The sequence below is a fragment of the Chanodichthys erythropterus genome, chromosome 15 (genome assembly GCF_024489055.1).
Source record: "Chanodichthys erythropterus isolate Z2021 chromosome 15, ASM2448905v1, whole genome shotgun sequence".
Lineage (NCBI taxonomy): Eukaryota > Metazoa > Chordata > Actinopteri > Cypriniformes > Xenocyprididae > Chanodichthys > Chanodichthys erythropterus.
This window is the reverse complement of record NC_090235.1, coordinates 19,899,483-19,921,923: the sequence shown is the minus strand read 5'-3', so window position 1 is coordinate 19,921,923 and position 22,441 is coordinate 19,899,483. Positions and strand designations below refer to the sequence as shown.

The 22,441-nt window shown below is 37.3% G+C and overlaps 1 protein-coding gene across 1 annotated transcript in view; it reads left to right on the top strand.

Moving 5' to 3' along the window:
* Window positions 1-22,441, top strand: part of LOC137037757 (potassium voltage-gated channel subfamily KQT member 4) — a 72,704-nt gene that overhangs the window by 35,446 nt on the left and 14,817 nt on the right. Inside the window, exons 2-9 of the mRNA XM_067412005.1 lie at window positions 7,426-7,516; window positions 13,644-13,770; window positions 14,108-14,283; window positions 14,999-15,124; window positions 16,610-16,720; window positions 16,799-16,894; window positions 17,021-17,109; window positions 18,162-18,287. Of these exons, the coding sequence (XP_067268106.1) occupies window positions 7,426-7,516; window positions 13,644-13,770; window positions 14,108-14,283; window positions 14,999-15,124; window positions 16,610-16,720; window positions 16,799-16,894; window positions 17,021-17,109; window positions 18,162-18,287 (942 nt within the window). The remainder of the gene's footprint in view (window positions 1-7,425; window positions 7,517-13,643; window positions 13,771-14,107; window positions 14,284-14,998; window positions 15,125-16,609; window positions 16,721-16,798; window positions 16,895-17,020; window positions 17,110-18,161; window positions 18,288-22,441) is intronic.

Sequence of the window (22,441 nt, the reverse complement as noted above, 5' to 3'; positions counted from 1 at the left end):
ATTTTCTTTCTTACTTTGCAATCCAACGGTTGTTTTTCTTAAATGAGCCGGCCTCAATGACGTATACAGCCTTCAAATGCGACCTCTGGAGGATGCAGCCTTCGAAATGAGTAGCCTGTACAAATAGTTCAGACTATGTGCCAATATGTAGTTCATGCAGTGATATTTATATTTTATAACAGACCAATAGATTTGGATGTTTTGGTAATGGCATTTATTCATGCAAAATAAAAGGCTGATAACTTGCACTTTGTGATTAAGAAGATTGAGTGAATGTAGGCAGGGGTTAAATTGGGATTTGTTATGTGGGGGGCTCTGTGGTTTCAGGCTTTCGAGTGGTGCATGTGTATGCAAAGACTTCAAAATCGTATCATTTGACAAACTGTAAAATATAACAAGTTGAGAGAGCCCTCTGCTATGAACAATAAAATGCTGATCAAAATCATTCTATAGATGCTGGTAGTGTGAAAGCTACATCTGATGACAATAAAATATTTCTGTAGGCCTGTGCCTTCTCCTTTGTGTCAGTATTAAATATAAGTGATGCTACCATTAAAGAACAGAATATAAATACAAAATACAGTGCTCGACATTAAGCCTGGGTTCGTGCTTGTCCTTTGGACAACTAAATTGGTAATTTACTTGTCAGAGTAAAAAAGTAGCTTGTCTGGAAAAAAAATAAAAAATTGTATTACTATGCAAATCTTTTATCTTTTATTTCATATTCTTACATTTGATAAATTAAAATAGTAAGACACTAGGGCTGTTACCAAATTAAATAATTTACACTGAAAAAGTACAACTGCGTTCAATAATGTTATGAGATTCTTTAAATATTTTTGAATAAACAAATAAGAAATGTTGGTGGGAAATTTATACTTTTAAACATGAAATTAAACCGCCAGTAGATGGCGACAAGTGACCGTCTTAATGAGTGAGCCACTGAGTCATTTATTCAAAACGATTCACTCTGAATCAAGAATGAAGCAGTTGTTTATGAATGGGCGATTGAATCTTCACCCAACCGATTTGTTCAAAAGGCTGAATCATTCAAAACGGCTGAGCGCAGCTGCGAGATGCGCTGCTTCTGCTTTGTTTGGAACTATTTTCGCTGCTACAATAAAACAAAAAACAGGCATATTGCATCTAAAACGTAAGTGATTGATATTAACTACTTGTTTATTGAATTGTTGTATGAAATTAGTGTCAATTTCAATCGAGGTGATATTCAGGAATTCAGCACTTTCGGTCGTGTGATGCTTAACTTTATCATATGTCGTAAATAGCAAGCTAAACCCCATTGAATTTTTATTGCAACATGATAACTGAGTTTCTTTGTGTGAACAGAGCTCATTTGTTTTGAATTCTCCTCAAGAGGTTACATCCTCAACAGCGCAATATCACCGCCAGTACATCCACTAAGCTAGATTAATCATTCTCGCGTTTTGGTTGTTATTGACATTTTAATCAAGCTACTTATCTGGTCAGGCAAGTAAAATTCTCTTTCACTTCAAAAACTCCACTTGTCCCGCAGTCCCGGACAAGCGTATGCCGAGCCCTCGTAAGCCTATGTGCCAGGGCTCAGCCCCGGACGGCCCCGGCCCAATTTAACCCCTGAATGTAGGTAATAGTGCTGGTGGATGAAGGGCCCCCTCAAGAGGTAAAGCCCAGGGGCCCCTTGTAGTCTTAATGCGGCCCTGTATATATATATATATATCTATATATATATATATATATATATATATATATATATATATATAGACTGCAGCAGTTAACATTTTGTCAGAACCTCTAGTAAATTGTTATTTTGTTTTCTATTGCGTTTTTTTTTTTTTTTTTTCTATTTAGTTGTCTGTTCGGAATCATGGGAGAATCATGATCTCTATTTTAAACAAAAAATGATGATTCTCAATTTGTCTAGAATCATGCAGCTCTAGTAAATCACATGACACCTTCAACTTTTCCGGGTTTTTTTTAGCATTTATCCTTCTTCAACCCTTAGCGTAGGTTAATGTTTATCTCTCTCTCTCTGTGCGTAACTGATACCTGGTCCATCAACCTGCCATGATTGAATTAGGGTCAGAGACTCTGTGGTGCACAGTCTACAGAGTCCAGCTCAGCAATGTGTAAAGCCCTCACTATTCATCATCCCTTCTGTTTACCCACATGGCCCATATCTATGTCCTCATGCTTTCATCTCGCTGTGGCTTTTATGGCATATTAACAGTCCAAGTGATGAATAAGTGAAGATTTAGTCTAATGAGGACCACAGCAGGTTCCATTACAGCATACTTCATCTTAATGTATTGTACTAGAGAATGACAAGAACGAAGCGGGTCATGCAACGTTATTGCAAGGTCCATTTCATAACCCACATTCAATTTTGTAAAAGAAAATATGGTACTAATAAGACATAAAGCCTTTGAAGATTTACTTAAATTTTCTTTTGCCAAACCTGGATGGATGGATTGTTTGGATTCTGAATTAAATGTCTGATGCTGTTATAGTGGGCAGCTCTAGAATTTTAAAGATAGTTCACGGAAAAAAAATCAAATTCTGTCATCATTTACTAATGAAAACGAAAAATCCATTACATTTTCTCAAGCTCCTAAAGTCAACTAATATTAACAATAGTAATAATAACACAATATCTTGGTCTGATGTTGAATTTTTCTTCTAATTATTCTTAATTATTTAATTAAATATGTTGTATTGCATAATGTTAGCATGAATGCCATTCCATATAAATATCTAGTTCAGCCATGAAACTCTAAAGGGCGCAGGCTGATGGTCCTTTACATGCAATCTTCAAAAAAAAAAACACATTACCACAATGCACAAGCTGAGTAGTCTCTGCTGATCCTGCAGCCAATGAGATTGCTTGCTCAACATTTAAATAGTCTGGTTCCGCATTTGCTGTAGGGTAGTCCTGCAGCACAATATCAGAGTTCCTCTAAACGCCTCCACCTCCCCAGCTCCACCTGTCTAGGTCAGCTACAGGATTTATGCATGTCTATTTGTACAGCAGCAGCGTATCTTACATGCTCACAGCAGTGTGTCTGTGTATCTATTAGCAGTAGCAAGTCCATACTTACTCTGCAGCAGCAGCAGCAGCAGCAATATTCAACAGCAGCGTAGCATATCTAGTAGTGTTGCATGATATACCGGTACTAGAAAGGTATTGCGATACCCTGCTTTTAAAAACGGTCCGGTTCTTCATTTTATTAGTACTGGTACTTTGAGTGCCTGCTGTATTTCCTAAAGTGCGACAGCAGGGGGCAGTGTGCGTGCAGCGCGCTGCTTCCCAGGCACAGCGGCTTTTATAGTGACGAAACGAGAGGTATGGTTGCATATACAGGTGCTCTTGCAGACCGTCCACAAATTGTTTAGAAAGCAGATGCACAAAGCGAAATATGGCATTATTTTACTTACATTGCCGACAGTCAGGGCAAGCCCACGGACACCACAAAGCCCATCTGCAAAAGATGTTACAAAATAACGCAAGCGAGTCAAAAGCATCTTGCCGACAAACATCCCGATTTGTACAAAGAATTTAAAGAGCGACAGGTTAGTGAATGTGATACCAGCATTATGTTTATGCTCTCAAACATTAAATGAGTGTTATTCATTTATTTTACTCGTGCAAGCAGAACTCCGCAAAGAGGTGTATTATTGAGTCTAAGTTTAATAAGTGATATCTGGTTGCAAAAATAAAATACATAAATATGTGAAAGGTATATACAGTTATTTTAAACCAATTTATGCTTTGATAACATTGCTTTAATTATTTACAGTAATATAATTTTTACAATAATCTTACTGTCAAAAACACTTAAATGTATAAAAAAGCATAACGGCAAATAATTTACAATTTTATTGAGCGTGAAAATAATAAACATTAAAAATTATACTAAATCTAACTCTAACTTCATGGCAATGAAGCTCAAATCCAGAAGTATCAGCCTGCACACTGGGGAAGAAAGAAGTTCTGTCATATGTTATTTATTTACTTTTCCTGCTGTTTTAGGTTTTTGCCATAGTAACATTTAAGTATCGGTATTTAAGTTGGGTATCGTATCGAAGTCAAAATTTTGGTATCGTGACAACACTAATATCTAGACTGCCAAGACCAAATACTTTAACATTGTCATATTCAATAACATGCTAAAACTGCTCAGAGTTGTCATTATTTGAACTGACATTTATCCATATTTAATGTCAATAAGTACTTGCTATAAAAAAGAGAGTACAAAAGTAACTGAAAGTCTTTAAATCACTACTTAAAGATCTACATTTTCACATTGTGAGGCTGTTTGCTATGGAAACTTGTTTCTGCCACTGAATAAAAAATAAAAAAGTTCATTGACTTTTTATCTCACAATTCTGACTTTTTCTCAGAACTGCGTTATATAAACTTGCAATTGCGAGTTATAAAGTCAGAATTGTGTAATATAAAGTCAGAACTGCGAGATATAAACTCACATTCTGACTTTTTTTCTCAGAATTGCTTATATCTTGCAATTTTGACTTATGTTCACCCAATTGTGAGTTATAAAGTCACAATTCTAAGAAAAGAAGTTACAATTGTGAGAAAAAAGTCTGTCTTTATAACAGATATAGCAATTCTGACTTTATAACTGGCAATTGTGAGTTCACAGTTGTGCATTAAGGTCCATTTGTTTTCTGCGGATTTATTGGTTTCAAAAGGTTATACATGAGATATGCTTCTGAATTATTTTTTTCTTCAAAATTCAACCTGGACCAATTGTCAGCAAAGGCATTCCATCAGAGAGTGGTATCGACATGATTCACAGCAAAATCATGTGCTTACCAGGAAATACAAACACTCGTGGCACTGCATTGTTTTCACCTCATGAGACTGTCATTTTTGCTGATTTTAGGATTTGATTTCTGCTTTTGGCAGATTGACTTTAGGCTTGGAGGTTGGGTTCAAAACTTGCTTCTCAGCTGAAATGCTAGCCGCACATGGTCTTTGCGTGCTCTAATGTATCTTTTTTTACTGCATTCATCGTTTTTTGATGGAAACCTATTGGGGGCAGCTAAGCAGTTTCTGTGTATTTTCTTCCTCTGTCCATCCAGTCAGATTGTTGATGATTCAGGACTGGGAAACTGGGCCTTGGCTTTCAGTGCTTTTGCCTTTTTTTTAGTTTGTTTTATGAGGGATCGTTTTACCTACAGTACATTAGTTTGGCTCTAATGAGTCATACTCAGCAGAAACGGTTCAGGGATGAAATGACCTTTTAGCCTTCTGATGTTTTCCAAAATATTATTGATGCATAAAGAATATTTGAGGAGCATGTTTAAAACTAATTGACTGACATCTTCAGATCAATGGCCTTATAGTTGCCATAATCTGTGATATATTTTTTATAAAGCCTGTCAATCTATTCAAAATTTAATTCAGATTAATTACATGATATGTTGATTAATTGTCCAGATTAATTGCATATGATCTTGTTTGCTCATATTTTTTTCTTGCACTCTGGACTCTTGTGTACCAGATACTGCAGTTGGGAAAATCTCAACCTTTCAGAAACTGTTTAAACGTAAAACTTTGGAAAATGCCTCCAGAAACCAAGTCCATTAAATGCGTTCGAAAAGTGTTTGTGCATGTTAAATTAGCACTAAAATCCATGTATTATTAATCCTTTAAACAACAGGTGTTTCCACTCACCCATGATTTGTAAAATAGATTCGTTTTTTCCCATCCAACACACGAAGGCATGAATTACAGGTTTATCCGCGGCTTTTTTCTTTGGGATGCAGTAAACTTTGGGAAATGTATTATTATCCTTGGCCTTTTCTAGGTGTGTCCAGGCTCTTCTGATGTCAGGTGATAACCCTCTAACAATACTGTATTTTGAGGAAGATGTTAACTGGTTGTCTGCCTATCTTTGTCTCCTTCCTCTTTTCTGAGTGAATCAGTGTACAGCCGCTCATTACGATCTGACAGCCTTGTAACATTCTTCGTTCCTTAAAGTTTGTGCTATTACCCCGTTTATATCAATAACTGACCTCTGAGAGAGCCTCATGAGTTGTATTTCAGACGTCCTTAAGGGCCTCATTAAGCAACAAGGTTCTGTTGTTGTGACTTTTCGAATCATTTCACATTTCCTCACAACCCTGAAGAAGGATACTGTTGCTCTTAACCATCTCATTACGCATAGCTGAACAATTTACACTCTCTCTTCCTGCAGTTAGATTGCAAAACTGAGAAGTAACGCAGCGAGGGACGGAGCCAGCGGGCCAGATGTGTCGGGTTTGGGTCCTTGTGGGATTTGGCATCTTCCCCAGCAGCAGCTGCTTGCACGGAGCCGATCGGACTCCAGCTTCTCTGAGAACCGTGGGGCGAATCCAGCTTTTGTTTTGCGGCGCTTCAGCTGGGAGCACCTGGAGTCATCCGGGTGCCCCAGTTCTTGCGAAAGAGCCCCTTTTCCCAAAGAGTCTGAGTTCTCCCAAGAAATGTCAGGAAGTAGGGCTGTAATCTCTGCTTTTATCCTATCCATTTTGAGTGGGCGTGCTGGTCTTTCCGAGCGGGGTCTGTGACAGCAGTGATTAAGAGCATCTGTGTGTATGAGATAAGTGCCAACTTGAATTATGGGGTGTCAGTGCCATGGCGCCCAAGTTTCTCGGTCCACCAGAGGCCAATATCCATCTGTTTGTGTAGATCACATGTTTGTGTTTGAGTTTTTGGCCAGTCTTTGCTGTGTCACTGTGATACACACTACCGTTCAAAAGTTTGGGGTCAGCAAGATTTTTTTATGTTTTTGAAAGAAGTCTCACTAAGGCTGCATTTATTTGATGAAAAATACAGTCAAATATTATTACAATTTAAAATATATGTTTTCTGTGTGAATATTTTGTAAAATGTAATTTATTCCTGTGATCAAAGCTGAATTTTCAGCATCATTACTCCAGGCTTCAGTGTCACATGATCCTTCAGAAATCATACTAATTTGGTGCTCATGAAATATTTCTTATTATTTATTATCAATGCTGAAAACAGTTGTGCTTCTTCATATATTAGTGGAAACTTTAATACACTTTTTTAGGATTATTTGATGAATAGAAAGTTCATCATTTATTTCAAATAGAAATCTTTTGTATCATTTTCAATGTCTTTATAGTGTCACTTTTAATAAATTCTTCCTAGCTTATTAATCTTATTGACCCAAACTTTTGAAAAGTAGTGTATGTTTTTGTTGTTGTTATTTTTTTCTATTGTTTCCTGAGGTATCAAGGTATAGAGTACAAAAAAATAAAATAAAATAACAATTATAAGATCTAAGCATTAGGTTAAGTGTTTTACATGATGACATATTGCTTGATAAAGACTAGAACACTCACCCCAGTTGTTTTTTGTATTTTGATCTGTTAGTTTGTGTGTGTTTGTTTGTGTTTCAGTTTTCTCCTAGTGTTCAGCTGTCTGGTGCTTTCTGTTTTCTCCACCATTCCAGACCATCATAAATTTGCCAACGAAGCGCTCTTCATCCTGGTAAGGGGTTCAAATTACACAAACTATACCTTAAACAGGCTAACAGTACTAATCACTCTGGAGGAGAATGAAGTCATAATAATGCTGATGATGACACCATGAGAACATGCACCGCCCCAAACCCTTAGTAGCGACTATCCTTAAAGGATTAGTTCACTTCAGAATTAAAAGTTCCTGATAATTTACTCACCCCCATGTCATCCAAAATGTTTGTCTTTCTTTCTTCAGTTGAAAAGAAATTAAAGTTTTTAAGGAAAACATTCCAGGATTATTCTCCATATAGTGGACTTTACTGGGGTTCAACAGGTTGAAGGTCCAAATGTCAGTTTCAGTGCAGCTTCAAAGAGCTCTACATGATCCCAGACGAGGAATAAGAGTCTCATCTAGAGAAACGATTGGTAATTTTCTAGAAAAAGTAAAAATGTATATACTTTTTAACCACAAATGCTCGTCTTGCACTGCTCTGTAATGCACCATGCATTATGTAATCACATTGGAATCAGAAAATAGAACGACATTGTCGTTTTACCTTTTTTTTTTTTTTTTTGTAAAGGCTGTTTCACTTAGTCTTCGCACGTTCACTTTGTAAACACTTGCTCAGTACTTCCACCTACATCACGCGTGACCTGTGGCGCAGTACAAGACAAGCATTTGTGGTTAAAAAGTATATAATTTTTTTTTTTTTTTTTAGAAAATGACCAATCGTTTCACCAGATAAGACTCTTATTCCTCGTCTGGGATCATGTAGAGCTCTTTGAAGCTGCACTGAAACTGACATTTCAACCACTATATGGAGAAAATCCTGGAATGTTTTCCTCAAAAATGTATTTTCCGTCTGAAGTAAGAAAGATATAAACATCTTGGATGACATAGGGGTGAGTAAATTATCAGGAAATTTTAATTCTGAAAGTGAACTAATCCTTTAACAGTGGCGTCAAAGGCAGCAGACAGGAGACTGTTTCATGCTTTTAAGACTCTCCCAAAAAAACATCGGACACTGGTAAAACATCTATTGTAATGTATACCCAGCAAACAAAAATATGTTCTTAGAACGATTTGCTAACATTCCCATTATGTTATGAAAACATTATTTCCGAATGTTCTTCTGATTGTTGTTTTTTAAAATGTTTTTTGGTCATGCGATTGTTAAGGGAACATTTAATTTGATCATTTTGCAAACATGTTACTTTTGAATGTTTACTAAACATTCTGGCACACATAGTAACATAGTAACAAAAATGTTACACAAATGCCCAACTAAAATGTTTCAGAAAAAACATTCAGTGAACAATGTTTAAATAAGGTTTTGAGAACCAACGTTTAAAGACCAGATAACTTGGGGGGAAAAAAACAAAATCTAATAATGCTACTCAAAGAACGATTGTTCATAACTTTAAGAGAACCATGCCACGGTTCTGAGAACGTTCCCTGTTAGCTGGGTAGAAATATTAGCAATTTATATGTTTCTTGTAAAATTATTATGTTCAGAATATAACTGAACGGTCGTCAATAGAGAGGCTTTTTATGTCTAGATGTTGTAATTACAACATCAACCAACAGGACAGAAACCTCCAAATTATTATTATTTTTTTTTAAAGTACAAATGCAGCTGCTCATGTTTATTTATTTAATATTTTGGCAAATTTGATCATGCTTTCAGCTACCAATAAAAGTGTAGTACTCTCCATTTAAGACATTTTACCATATTTCCAATACTGAAATGCACTAAAAATGCACTAAAGAAGAAGCAGGGCCTACTCGTAAGTTAGCTGTGCATGCGTCCAACAAATATTTGTAAGATAAATAGAAAAAACACTTGTTAGTTCATAATGATTAAATCACAGCCTCGTATCCAAACAGCTTAAAATCTGACACAGAATGCAGTTTATCTATTAAATTGCATTGAAACGAATCCACTCACTCTCTCTTACCTGTAGAGCAAATGCTTTGACTTCCCTCTTGTGTTTTATATCCAAAAACGTAGTTGAAAGTTGGCAGCCACAGACTGTCTGATCTAAGTACCTTCACTAAACAGCATTCACCTTGTCTGTGCCGCCTCTAAATTCATTGATAATAGCCCATCATCTGAATAATTAATCACACAGTGCTTTCTCTGTGGCCGTTAGTCCGTCCAATCACATTCCATATATGTTTTTTCAGGTGTTTTTGGAGGTGTGTCTTTAAAAAAGGTCAATTTGGTGATTTTTTTTTTCTGTTTGCCAGCATTATGGATCAAATGTGCCGTGTATGCAAGCCTGTTTTGCTGTCCGTTGTGTTTCTAAGCGGTTTATCTTCAGCAGGCATTGTTCTAAATACTTTTGTAAGCATAAGCATGTACATTTATGCTGTAGGATTGTAACTATAAATTATTATTAATAAGGCTTTTTGTTAAAGCATGTTTCTGCGTCCCAAACTTTATTGTCAGTGTTCAGGATAAGGCTTCAATATAACACATTAGGGGCGTTTGCTCTCTTTATAACACATTTTGAAAATTATTAGGCTAAATTTTCATTACTGTTTTAGCAGCATCTCAGGCCAGGTTCATTTCTCATCTGATTGGCACACTGTAAGCATTCTTGTACTGTCTCATGTCTCCCTGTGGCTGCGTTAAGTGTGCATTTTGTTTTCCACTGGGATCTTTGCTCTGGGAAATGGCAGTGTAAGCACACGGCAGGATTCAGGTGTTGTCGAGTATGCAAGAAGTAGCCGACTCCATCCAATAATCTTAGCTGCAATTCTATAATCACTCATTCACTATGAAGTGCTTCCCCTCTCACACTGACTTTCTCTCCCACTTTTTTTGCATTTAATAGTCTCCTGCAGGAAAGGACTATGTTGTCTATCATGCAAGTTCTGGTATTGACTGTACGATCAGTCTGTAATGTGTTTGTTCACATTGAGAATGCAGGTGCAACTACAGGAGCTGAAATCAATACAAGCATTTAGCTCAGACCTCTGTGAATCCAGACTTGTCTGTGGCATCTGAAGCAGTCATGTGATTTAGCGTAAATGAGGACTTGCAGATTAATTTCCCAATAGAGCGCTGCAGTGATGATGTATTTTTGTAGGCCAGCTCGGAGGTCAGCATCACTCTGGTTCCCTCCACAAAAACCCAATAGGATTTTTCCATTACAGAAAATAAGTTCTGCGACTAGAAAAAGTTAATTTTCACATGTTTTGTTTGTCATGATAATCTTCACAAATGAACACAACTTTTAAGATATTTGAAGCCTAAATAACGTGGGCATAAACAAACTCCACCACGGTTAACTCACACTTCAACATCACCATTATTAATAAAGGATTATTTCACTTCAGAATTAAAATTTCCTGATAATTTACTCTCCCCCATGTCATCCAAAATGTTTATGTCTTTCTTACTTCAGTCAAAAAGAAATGAAGGTTTTTGAGGAAAAACATTCCAGGATTTTTCTCCATATAGTGGAACAGATTGAAGGTCCAAATGTCAGTTTCAGTGCAGCTTCAAAGAGCTCTACATGATCCCAGACGAGGAATAAGAGTCTTATCTAGTGAAACGATTGGTCGTTTTAAAAAATAAATAAATAAATAAAAATGCAATGTACTTTTTAACCACAAATGCTCTGCTTGCACTACTCTGCGATCCGCCACGCATGATGTAATCACATTAGAAAGATCTTTGCACATTTGGTAGACACTGGATCTGTACTTTTCACCTTTCGTGACCTTTGTAACCTGATTATGTCATGAGTGGCAGATTGTAGAGCAGTGTAAGATGAGCATTTGTGGTTAAAAAGTATATAAATGTTTTTTTTTTTTTTGGACCTTCAACCTGTTGAACCCCAGTGAAGTCCACTATATGAGAAAAATCCTGGAATGTTTTCCTCAAAAGCTTTAATTTCTTTTTTGATTGAAGAAAGAAAGCGATAAACATCTTGGATGACATGGGGGTGAGTGAATTATCAGGAAATTTTAATTCTGAAGTGAACTAATCCTTTAAGCTTCCAACAACTCTTTTAGTCTTTGTGTAAAAACATTTTCCCTGAAAGTTTGAGTTACAATAGTTTGCAAGAGCATGATTATAGAGAAGGCTGTGATAGTGGACTAGTGAGTAGATGAGTTTACCTGTTGTGATGATGTTTAACTCTTTCCCTGCCAGCGTTTTTTTTTTTTTAAAGTTGTTTTTAAACAAACAAACAAACAAACAAGCTTCATGCTTTCTTTTTTTTTATCAACACCTGAATGTGGGTAAGTTTCATAAAAAAGCACTATTTTGAACAAAAATCATATTTTTTTCAAAGACTACAACATGCATAACCAATCCTTTTTTGCCTGTGTTTTGATCCGGAGATTATCTACTCTTTCAGAAGATGCATAATAGGACCCCCTACCGTAACAGTGAAAACATGTAAAGCCGGAAAATTCCATCAATGGCAGGGAAAGAGTTAATGTCCCTGAAAAAAAGCTTAAAATAGCTTGAATGTAACTCTACACCCTTGCTTCATTTAGTATGCACAGATCTATAAATATGTTAATTAGCCCCGCCTCCACTCATTCGCACAAGCTCAGAGATCCGCTCGGTCAACTTACTGAGATAAACGCTGCACAATGGTATCGCTCTTTACAACGTCGGACACACAACGGAAAATACTCAGCAATAGTGTTGACTTATGCTTTTGCATGTGGTTTGTCTTAACCCTTAAATGCATGACTGTTCCGCCAATCATTCTTACATATTCGGGTCTTTATCGACCCAGATCTATATCTAACACAGAAGGATCTCTACCTGTCACGATAATATAAAATTCGTCTGATATTAGAGTAACAATTACAGAAGAATAAAATAAAGCATATTTTGTTACCTTTTGGAGCTTGAAAGGGCTCCGCAGATGTTTTATGCCATCACTGTCCTCATCAGAGCTCATTTCCCAGTAAATTCAGCAAATAATAGGCTAGTTTTATGTTTGAGGTCACGAATATGAGCCCATTCACGATCTCAAACGTATTCTCAAAACTATATAATTTTCAACATCTTCAAAATCGATATTTCAGCTTCACCAGATCGATCCAGTAACAGTTACAGTCATATTTGATTGCGTTCAGTACTTGTTCTGCAGTAAATCGCTGAGCCATTTCATGTTTTTCTTATTATTTCATTTTCTGTCTGAATGAGTAGTCACTTCAGCATTGTGTATAAGACATTGCCACCTTGTGGAATAAAGGTGAATTGCACTTATTCCGTCATCTAAAATTCAATTATTGTTGTGCAGAAAAATTATACGTACACTCATACACACCTCGGGTCGTTAGCGACCCTATTCAATTTTTACAAAAAATGAATACAAAAATAGGCATTCTTTTATAATTTTATAATTTTTCTCTTGTTATATTCTTTATAATGAATTGATTGAGGAATACCAAGAAGGTTGATGTCTAACTTTAAAAAATGAACGAGAAGGAGGGTAATGAATGACGTTCCGGGTCACTAAAGACCCGAGGTATGCATTTAAGGGTTAAAGCAGGGGTTCCTGGAGATCTACCTATCAGCAAAGTTTAACTCCAACCCTGTTAAAACACACCTGAATCAGCTAATTAAGATCTCCAGGAGCACTTGTTAATTATAGACAGGTTTGTTGAGCAGGGTTGGAGCTGAATTCTGCAGGAAGGTAGATCTCCAGGAACAGGGTTAGGCACCCCTGTCTTAAAGCATATTAAAACACCACATAGACATATATACAACATTAAAAACTTGATTTTCACCACAGAAAGATGTATTATATTAAATATCTTGATCTTGTGTTCACCACAGACCTTATTTCAGGCAAAAACCCAATATAAAAACCCATTGACTTCATTATGATGGAACCAGACTTGCTAAAATGCAACTTGTTTCTGGGTTTTGGCCTACAAAAATATGTCATCCCTGTGACACTCTATTGTATACAGCAAAGCAATCTTAATTTTTTTATGAATTAGAGGTAAATTGGCTGTCTAGTACTTTAACCTTTACTGCCAGGTGTGTCTGTTTATATTTATAGATAACCGGCACACCATCATTTTGATATATTTATTGCCATATTCAAAGTACAAGGCAGGCTTTATTAAGAGGATTGATTTTGAAAATGATTTCATGTGGTTTTACTTGCAGGAGTTTGTGATGATCGTGGTTTTTGGGCTGGAGTACTTTGTGAGGGTCTGGGCAGCCGGATGCTGCTGCCGGTACAGAGGATGGCAGGGTCGGCTACGGTTTGCCAGAAAGCCCTTCTGCGTCATAGGTAAAGACCTGGAGTCTGAGATCAGAAGCATCATGAGGGGCACAAATGTGTTTGTATAAAGATCTGTGGCAGAAAACACCATTCACATGCCCGCCCTCATGTTACTCAAAACTTATATGACTTCTTTTTGAACGTTATGGATATCAATGTACAATTGGTTGAGATTTCAATACACTGGACTGTAAACATAAATTACATCAATAGACGTCTTACATTTTCAAAACATGGTGCCCCCTTCAAAAGATGAAGGTATGTGCCACCCCATCTAAAAAGATTGGTTTCTCTTTTCTTTGTTTCTTTTTTCTGTTCTTGTCATCATGTTCATCTCATTACGTAGACTTCATTGTCTTCGTGGCGTCGCTGGCAGTGATAGCAGCAGGCACGCAGGGAAACATCTTCGCCACATCTGCTCTGCGTAGCATGCGTTTTCTGCAGATCTTGCGCATGGTGCGTATGGACCGCCGGGGAGGAACCTGGAAGCTGCTGGGCTCTGTGGTGTACGCTCACAGCAAGGTGACAGCAGCACATACACTCATCCATCAGAGGACGTTCGCTTCGAAACTATGTCACTGTACATGCTTCATGAAAACCGATGAAACATACACTTAATGCAAACTTTTAAGTTTTGTTTTGTGCATATCCACACCTTAAATCTGAAGAACAAAAAAGTACTGCAAAATTAACAATTCTTTTCAAGTAAGCTTCCAAACTCTATACCCATCTGTACTCTATACCCAAACGTCTGAGTTCATGAGTTATTGATTGGAAGGCTGTGGTTTGCTATTGGTGGATCTCATGTGAGTGACAGGTTGCCCCGCCCTCGTGCCAGTAAACACGTCATCAGAGAAAAGAAGAGATGACGAGGGAGGGGGAGTCATTTTGATTCAAAATGTCCAGAGCACATGAAATAAAAAAGATAATGATGTGCACGGATAAATCATTTATAATAAATACTGCAATATTCCATTAAGAAAAAGAATTTTGATTTCATGGGGACTTTAAGCCAATGTTGATGTGTCAGGCTGGGTGTGATGCTCAAACAGAGCCACATTGTTTATGCCTTTCAGGAAAATCAACCAACAAATTTATATCTCTTAGCATATTAAGACAGTATAGGACTAGAAATAGAAATAAATATACTTGGTTGACCATCTTCATTAGTTCTCCAGTTAAGTGTTTTCATTAATGAAATACTCTTCTCATAACTTTCCATTTCTCTGTGTTTCAGGAGCTGATCACAGCCTGGTACATTGGCTTCCTGGTACTGATCTTTGCCTCCTTCTTGGTCTATTTGGCTGAGAAGGAAGATAACCAAGAGTTTTCCACTTATGCTGACTCCCTCTGGTGGGGAACAGTAAGTACTGCCTTCGACTGACTAATAAATTGTCCTGTGTTGCTGTCAGTTCCCTGGCTCAATTTTTTGTGGGAATTGATGTTGCAGAAACTTAGTTTCATTTCTACTGGGAATATAGTTCTGCCTCCAATAAATTTATTGTTGCATAATATACTGAATCTGCAGAGTTGTCGAACAGTACAGTATGGTCAGAACAGTATGGTCGATTTCATAAGCGTCATGTGTACAGTGAGCCCAAGGTGGCTCAACCCACAGTTATTATTAGATTTTTTTATTTTATATATATATATATATATATATATATATATATATATATATATATATATATATATATATATATATATATATATATATATATATATATATATATATAGTTATAACGGTTATAAAGATTTTACAATCTATATAAAAACTTAAATTAATTTGCCCATTTTATCATATTTTAGTTAGTTTGGTTAGTCATAAATTTTAAATGTAATTTTTTGTTTCTGTTTTTCCCTTGTTTTACTTCTTTTTTTTTTTTTTCATTTCAGTTGAAGAAAACATTTTTATTTAGATTTCATTGTCATTTTTTGAAACTACCACTGCCTTGAGCTGTAAATCTTTGTTGTTTCTCCCAACCTTCCAATGCATTTCACTGAAAAAACTGGTTAACCATAGATTTTAGTCAGGTTAGATGCCATATTGAAGTTAACAGGGATGAAAATGAGGCTTTGAGAGATCGACATACCAAATTGAAGTTTCATTGCAGCTTCAAAGGGCCCAGACGAGGAATAAGTGTCTTATCTAGTGAAACAATCGGTCATTTTCTTAAAAAAAATAAATAAAAATTATATACCTTTTATTTTACCATGAATGCTCATCTTGCACTGCTCTGCGATACGCCACGCATTACATAATCACATTGGAAAGGTCATGCGTGATATAGGCGGAAGTACCGCAGTAGTATCTCATTTTCTCCTCCAACTTCAAAATCGTCCGACATTGTTGTTTTACCTTTTTTTGTAAAGACCGTTTGAGTTAGTCTTTGCACGTAGTCTTTGTAGACACTGGATCGGTACTTCCGCCTGTGTCACATTTGACCTTCCAATGTGATTACGTAACGTGTGGTGCATCGTAGAGCAGTGCAAGATGAGTATTTGTGGTTAAAAAGTATAGAAATTTGTTTTGTTTTGTTTTTTTAGAAAAATGACCGATCGTTTCTCTAGATAAGACTCTTATTCCTCATCTGGGATCATGTAGAGCCCTTTGAAGCTGCACTGAAACTGACATTTGGACCTTCAACCCGTTGAACCCCAGTGAAGTCCAAAAGTCTCAAAAGCCTTAATTTCTTTTCAACTGAAGAAAGAAAGTCATAAACATCCTGGATGTTTATGGACGCTACTAAGGTCTATATGTAAAATGGCAGGTTTTGAAATTAGGTGTAAAAAGGTGCACAGCTCCCCTGGCCATTTTAATATTCTTACCTCCACTGTTTTCACCCAGATAACCCTCACTACGATCGGCTACGGGGACAAGACGCCACGCACCTGGCAAGGTCGGCTTTTAGCGGCTTGCTTTGCCCTGCTGGGAGTGTCCTTCTTTGCCCTGCCCGCTGTAAGTACCCCCGTCGATTTTAAGGCCGCTGACATTTCGATCCTAAACCAGCTAATGGCCCTCTGTCCTTTCTGTAAGGGCATCCTGGGTTCGGGATTTGCTCTGAAAGTGCAGGAGCAGCACCGGCAGAAACACTTTGAGAAGAGGAGGACTCCCGCTGCCAACCTCATACAGGTGAGCAACACACCTGCCGCAAATACACTCACGATTTCTATTTCCACAACCAAATATGTGTGCATTGTGTGCATGTACGTCTGGGTGTGTCATCTTGTGCCGTGCTGTATCGTGTTGTCTCCCCAGGCTGCATGGCGTCTCTACTCTACAGATGCTCAGCACTCATATCTCACAGCCACCTGGTATTTCTATGACAGTATGCTGCCGTCCTTCAGGTAAGTATGACCTGTAACGGAGCCCTCGGCGGACATGCTTATCTGTGCTGTGCAAGTTGAACTGGCCTTGTGTGTAACTGATATGACTGACAGGTGGCTTTTGAGATCATGATTTCAAAAAGAAGGGGTTCAAAATATCCCAAATACTTCAGCATTAGTCAGATTTATAATCATGTTTCTGAGAAAACGATGTTTTATTTTATTATCCTCCCTACACAGACACACAAAATGTATTTTACTCTAATTAAAAATGCTACTTTGACCCAGAAATCATGATTTAATTGATAGTTTTGGAGTTCCTTTTATTGTTTTGCTTTATTCATCTGCAACATTAATTTTTGCATGTACTGAACGCAAAGATTATGACATGAGTTTTCATGAGTTGCATAAGATTTAATTTTATTACCAGTTAATGTGGGATGAAAAATGTGGAGAAATAGAATTTATTTATTATTAAAAAACCCTAATGTGACTCTTTTTAAGCTAAATAATGCATTTAAAAATTAATGAAATAAAAATTCTTGAAACAAGATAAACTGTTAACTTCCCTGAAAGAACGTTTTAATATCTTATATTAAATATTAAACATAATATTCTACATATTTGTAAATATACCACTAATTAAAAACTCAACAGATCCCATAAATATTCTTTAAACCAACCAACAAATAAATTATAAACATTTTTTTCACAATTTCCTATATATGATTTAATTCCTTTTATGAAATTTCTCAGTTGCCACATTTTTGATTCTTAATTATATATTTCTATTTCTACCTTAATATTATTTATCCCACATGCATTCATCTTTGGGTGAATTAATTTGACTAATTAACATCCATTTAAAATGACAGGGAAGTGTGTATTTCAGTACACAAATAGCATTTTTAAACAGTAGATGTTTTTATAAACTGAATTACCCCTGTCTTTTTAAAGTATTTTGATGGTTAATTTACCATTTTGTTTTTAGCTTTGTGTTTGCTTCTTTTATCCTTTTTTGTTTTGTTTCGTTTATCATGTTTGATTATTTTCATTTTTTGCTTGTGGGTCAGAGAACTGACATTACTGTTCAGTCACCTCCAACGGCAGCGTAGCGCCAAGAAGGTTCTCCACAACTCCTACCACACCCTGCTGTCGGGGCTCCGGCCGTACAGCTCCCCCTACCTGTCGGGGGACAGGTACGCCACTGTCCAGTTTAATCTTCCTAGAGGACACTAACTCTTCCCTGCAATTTCAGTAATAAAATTAAATTCACAATAATACTAGCATACTGTAGTGTAGTAAAGTTCCAGGTCATTACTTAAATTGCCCCTATTATGCTATTTTAAAAGCTCTTCATTTTGTATTGGAGGTCTCATACCAAATATTTACATGGTCAAAAACAACACTTTAATTTTCTCATGATACATATTGCAGTATCAGCTCTTTTCTCACAGTTTCTGAAACGGTTCAATAAAGGATTTGGTCTCTCTAAACCCCGCCTTTCCGAGAGACTACTCTGCTCTGATTGGTCAGATGGCCCGTTGCGATTGGTCTACCCCTTACAGCACGTATCAGAGATGAAAGGCCCATTACATAACTGAATTTCAGCTCTTCCTCAGCACTTGTATACACAGTGATGGTGTCTCTTTAACTGTATCAATTTCGAACTTGAGTCCTCATCCTTTGGAAGTGCATTTGCTTTCGCATCGCAGAAAACAATCAACACGAACCAAACTCTTCCAGGCCTCGGCTTCAACTACTACAGTGTTTGAGGGAGGGGCAAAGTAGGCAGCCAATGAGGACAAATTTATTACAAATCTAATAGGTTCACGCTGGAAGTAAGACTGGAATTACTGACGACTCGTTTCAGGCAGTTCAGAATCAGAGACACTCCATTTATTGAGCAACTTTGGAGACTTTTACTTTCACAAACTCCTATATATCACACACTACATAAAAGGTAATATCCAAAAAAAGCATAATAGGGGCACCTTAATACATTCATCACTATGTACATGGTTTACAGGAAGTTCAACATCTGACACTCCAATAAGCTGCAGTTAAATCAGTTGCAGCAGTTTTACTTGTCTGTGTTTTCTGCGTGCCTTTCTGTGTTTGCTTGTGTTTTCTGTCTTGTTTTTTGTGCTGATACTAATACTACACATCTATACTAGGACAGATGTATCAGATATGTGATGTTCTTCTCTTTAATTTGTGGTAGATGAGTTGAAATTTTGAGGATAGCCTTTTAGTAGTTTATGCTTGTGTAGCCTATAGTAAATCTCCATAAGTGATCACATATCTGATGCCGTTCTTTGGTTCAGTGGCCTTTATGTGTGTTAATGCCTACGCACATTTGTGTGGAAGCATTATCTCTTTACCCTTTGACATTTCAGTGTGTCTCACACCCCATCTTCATAGCCATTCATTCAACTTCTCCATTCTCCTCCTCTCCTCCCTGCCATCACTCCATCCATTCACGTTTTCAGGAGGACTGACGTTCCATGCAGGTTTGTGGTAGGCTTTTGAGACGACTATTTCGCCCAATGGGAACTGTCGTTGGCCGTGCTACAGTTTGTTTACAGTTTGAGGTGCTTTTTGTTTCGAGTGACGATGATAAAATAACCCGCGTCTAAGACGTGATGATGGTTTGGCTGCATTCAGATGCATTGAAATCTAATCGATTGACCTCTAGTGACCTCTTCACATGCCGGTATCCGCATGCCACCCCGTCCCTGTCTGCCTCACTCTACTTTCTCTAAATTACCTTTCACCCCTATAAGTTGCACATGTTGTATCCCTTTCAACTGATCCTGAGGCAGTTCATTTCAGTGCAAAAAAAAAAATCTGAGATGTGCTGAAAGGCTGCAAGTGCTGATCCTTAATGTGTGTGTGAGCTCACTGACCCCTGCTTCAGAAATACTTATTTCTCCACTTGTTACTAAGTTACACTTTGTTTTGAAGTGCACATTATTGCCCAAAAGGAATAGCGAGCCTGATGTTGCGCTAAACTTGTATTATTTTCATTCATCAGTGGAACACAGAAAGAGATATTTAGAAATATTTCCAATAAAAGTAAACTTGAGCTGTTAAAAATGACCAAAACAAAACATAAAGAAAGCACTAAAACAGTGGTTCATACAACTTGTGCACTATATTTAAACTGTTCTGGAGCCTTACGATAGATTTATTTTAGAAATAGACTAAAATGTAAGTCATTATGTGATTTGAAAGCAATGGCGAAGGGATTTTAACATCATGTCGGAAATATACCATAATTACGAGATTCCGAATTGTAAAAAGTGTTCATGTCATCATAGAACTCGTAATTATAACTTGTAAACTTAAAATTTTCTGTATCACATGACCATCTGAACAGCTCCGAGTAGAATGTTAATTGTCATCTCGTAATTAGGGTCATTACGACATGGTGTGAATGCAGTAAGCAAACAGCAGTGTCCATTAAAGCTTGAAATATAGCACGGATGTCTGCATGGACTATTTTTATTTTTACTACTTTCATTTTAAGAGCTTGACCCCAGTTCCCATTGACTTTCACTGTAAGGAAAAAAGCCACCAGGACATTCTTCAAAACATCTCCTTTTGTGTTCCATGGAAGAAAGAAAGTCATACTAGTTTTGAATACATGAGGATCAAATTTGCATTTTTGGATGAACTATTCCTTTAAACATTTAAAATTTGCATTTAAGTTAGGCCTATTACATTAAAGGTACACTATGTAACTTTTATTTTTTGTTCAGAATTGATATAATGAGCGAGTTCTTCCAAACTCTGTTTTTGTTGTATCCTGAATCACTACAGTATGCCTATAATAAGCGGGACAATAACCGCTGCGGAGTACCTGCGTGACTCGTCACAGATATAAATATAGAGAAGTAGCTCCAGCTACGATGTTCTTCTGCAAGATGCATGCAGTTTTGTTGATTAACCGCCATTGTCCCAAAAGCTACTTAGTGTACCTTTAAGTTACACAAACTGAGAGAGTTGGATCCAACAACATCCATGCGGATTGTATTATACTACTTGCATATGAAATTTTAACTTTTGCCCAAAAATGCACACTAAAAACAAGTGTAACACGTGTGTCCTGGCACAGACGACTAACCCTCACAACCCTTCACGAATCCCTCCCTCTGCCTTGTGTGTCTCTTCAGTCAGCTCATATCTAAAAAGAGGGGTTTCTTCCGGATTCATACTGGCAGTAAGCAGAGGTATCCATGTGTGATGTGCCTGTGCACACTGGGCACGATCCGTCCCGCCCCGATGCCTGAAACTCTCTGAGACTTACTGATCCAGTGCAGCTCGGCCCATTCAGTGAAATTCGGAAATGCCTTCTGTGAGGATGCATTCATCATGACTGGATTCAGTATATTCCTGAAATGGAGGCTGCACTAGCTCAATAATCTCAGTAATATGCTGCCCTTTAGGCTACGTCTACATTGATCCAGATACATTTAAAAAAGTGTTTTCGTTTCAAAACACTCTCCGTCCACACTAGCATTCCAAAGTGTTTTCTAAAAGTTTCTCATCCACACTGAAACATCGGAAACCGCTAAGTTCACCTTACTGCGCATGCATTAAAGGTACAATTTGTGATGTTTTTTTCCGCTAGAGGTCGCTAGAAGCCTATTCAAAACAAAGACGTAGTTTCATGACGCCAAGTTTTAGAGCTTGGGAACTTGGGACATGTGGTCTCCATCTCAACGGACGGTGCAAAAGAATAGGGATTGGAGTCTGGAAGAACTCATGTTCATGGATGCGATTATTAACGTTACTGTAGTATGAAGCAGAGCAGGACCGAATGTTGCGGGAGCTGAACGAGGAGCTGGAGCGATTGATCAACACACGCCTCACGAGCAGCGGGACTTTTATTATGACACAGTCGCCGGCGCCGCTTTTCCGGTCATGAGTTTACGGGAGCTGTCCTTGTCGACAGAACCAGCGGCAGATGGTAAACAGTAATTATATTCCATAAATAAGTAACACAATCCACCATAAAACGTGCAAGAAGTAAATAAGGAACTGCTTGAAGCAAGCTAGTGGTTTGCTAGACGCTAGACTCTACTTCCGCATTTGTCCACGGCACTGTTGTCATGTGGTTTCTACGTCAGTAAAGGCGGTAACAAAGGTAACTGACGTCATTGACAGGCGACTGCACTGCCCCGTGTCACTGTTTAGAATGGGAATTTTCTCATGATTTACAAGTAGTTGAAAACATTAGAGATATTGTTTGTAATCAGCTGGACATAATATATAACACTAGCTTAGTGGTTTTTGGATATTTTACTGCAAAAATTTTACATACTGTACCTTTAAACCTCATAAAAGC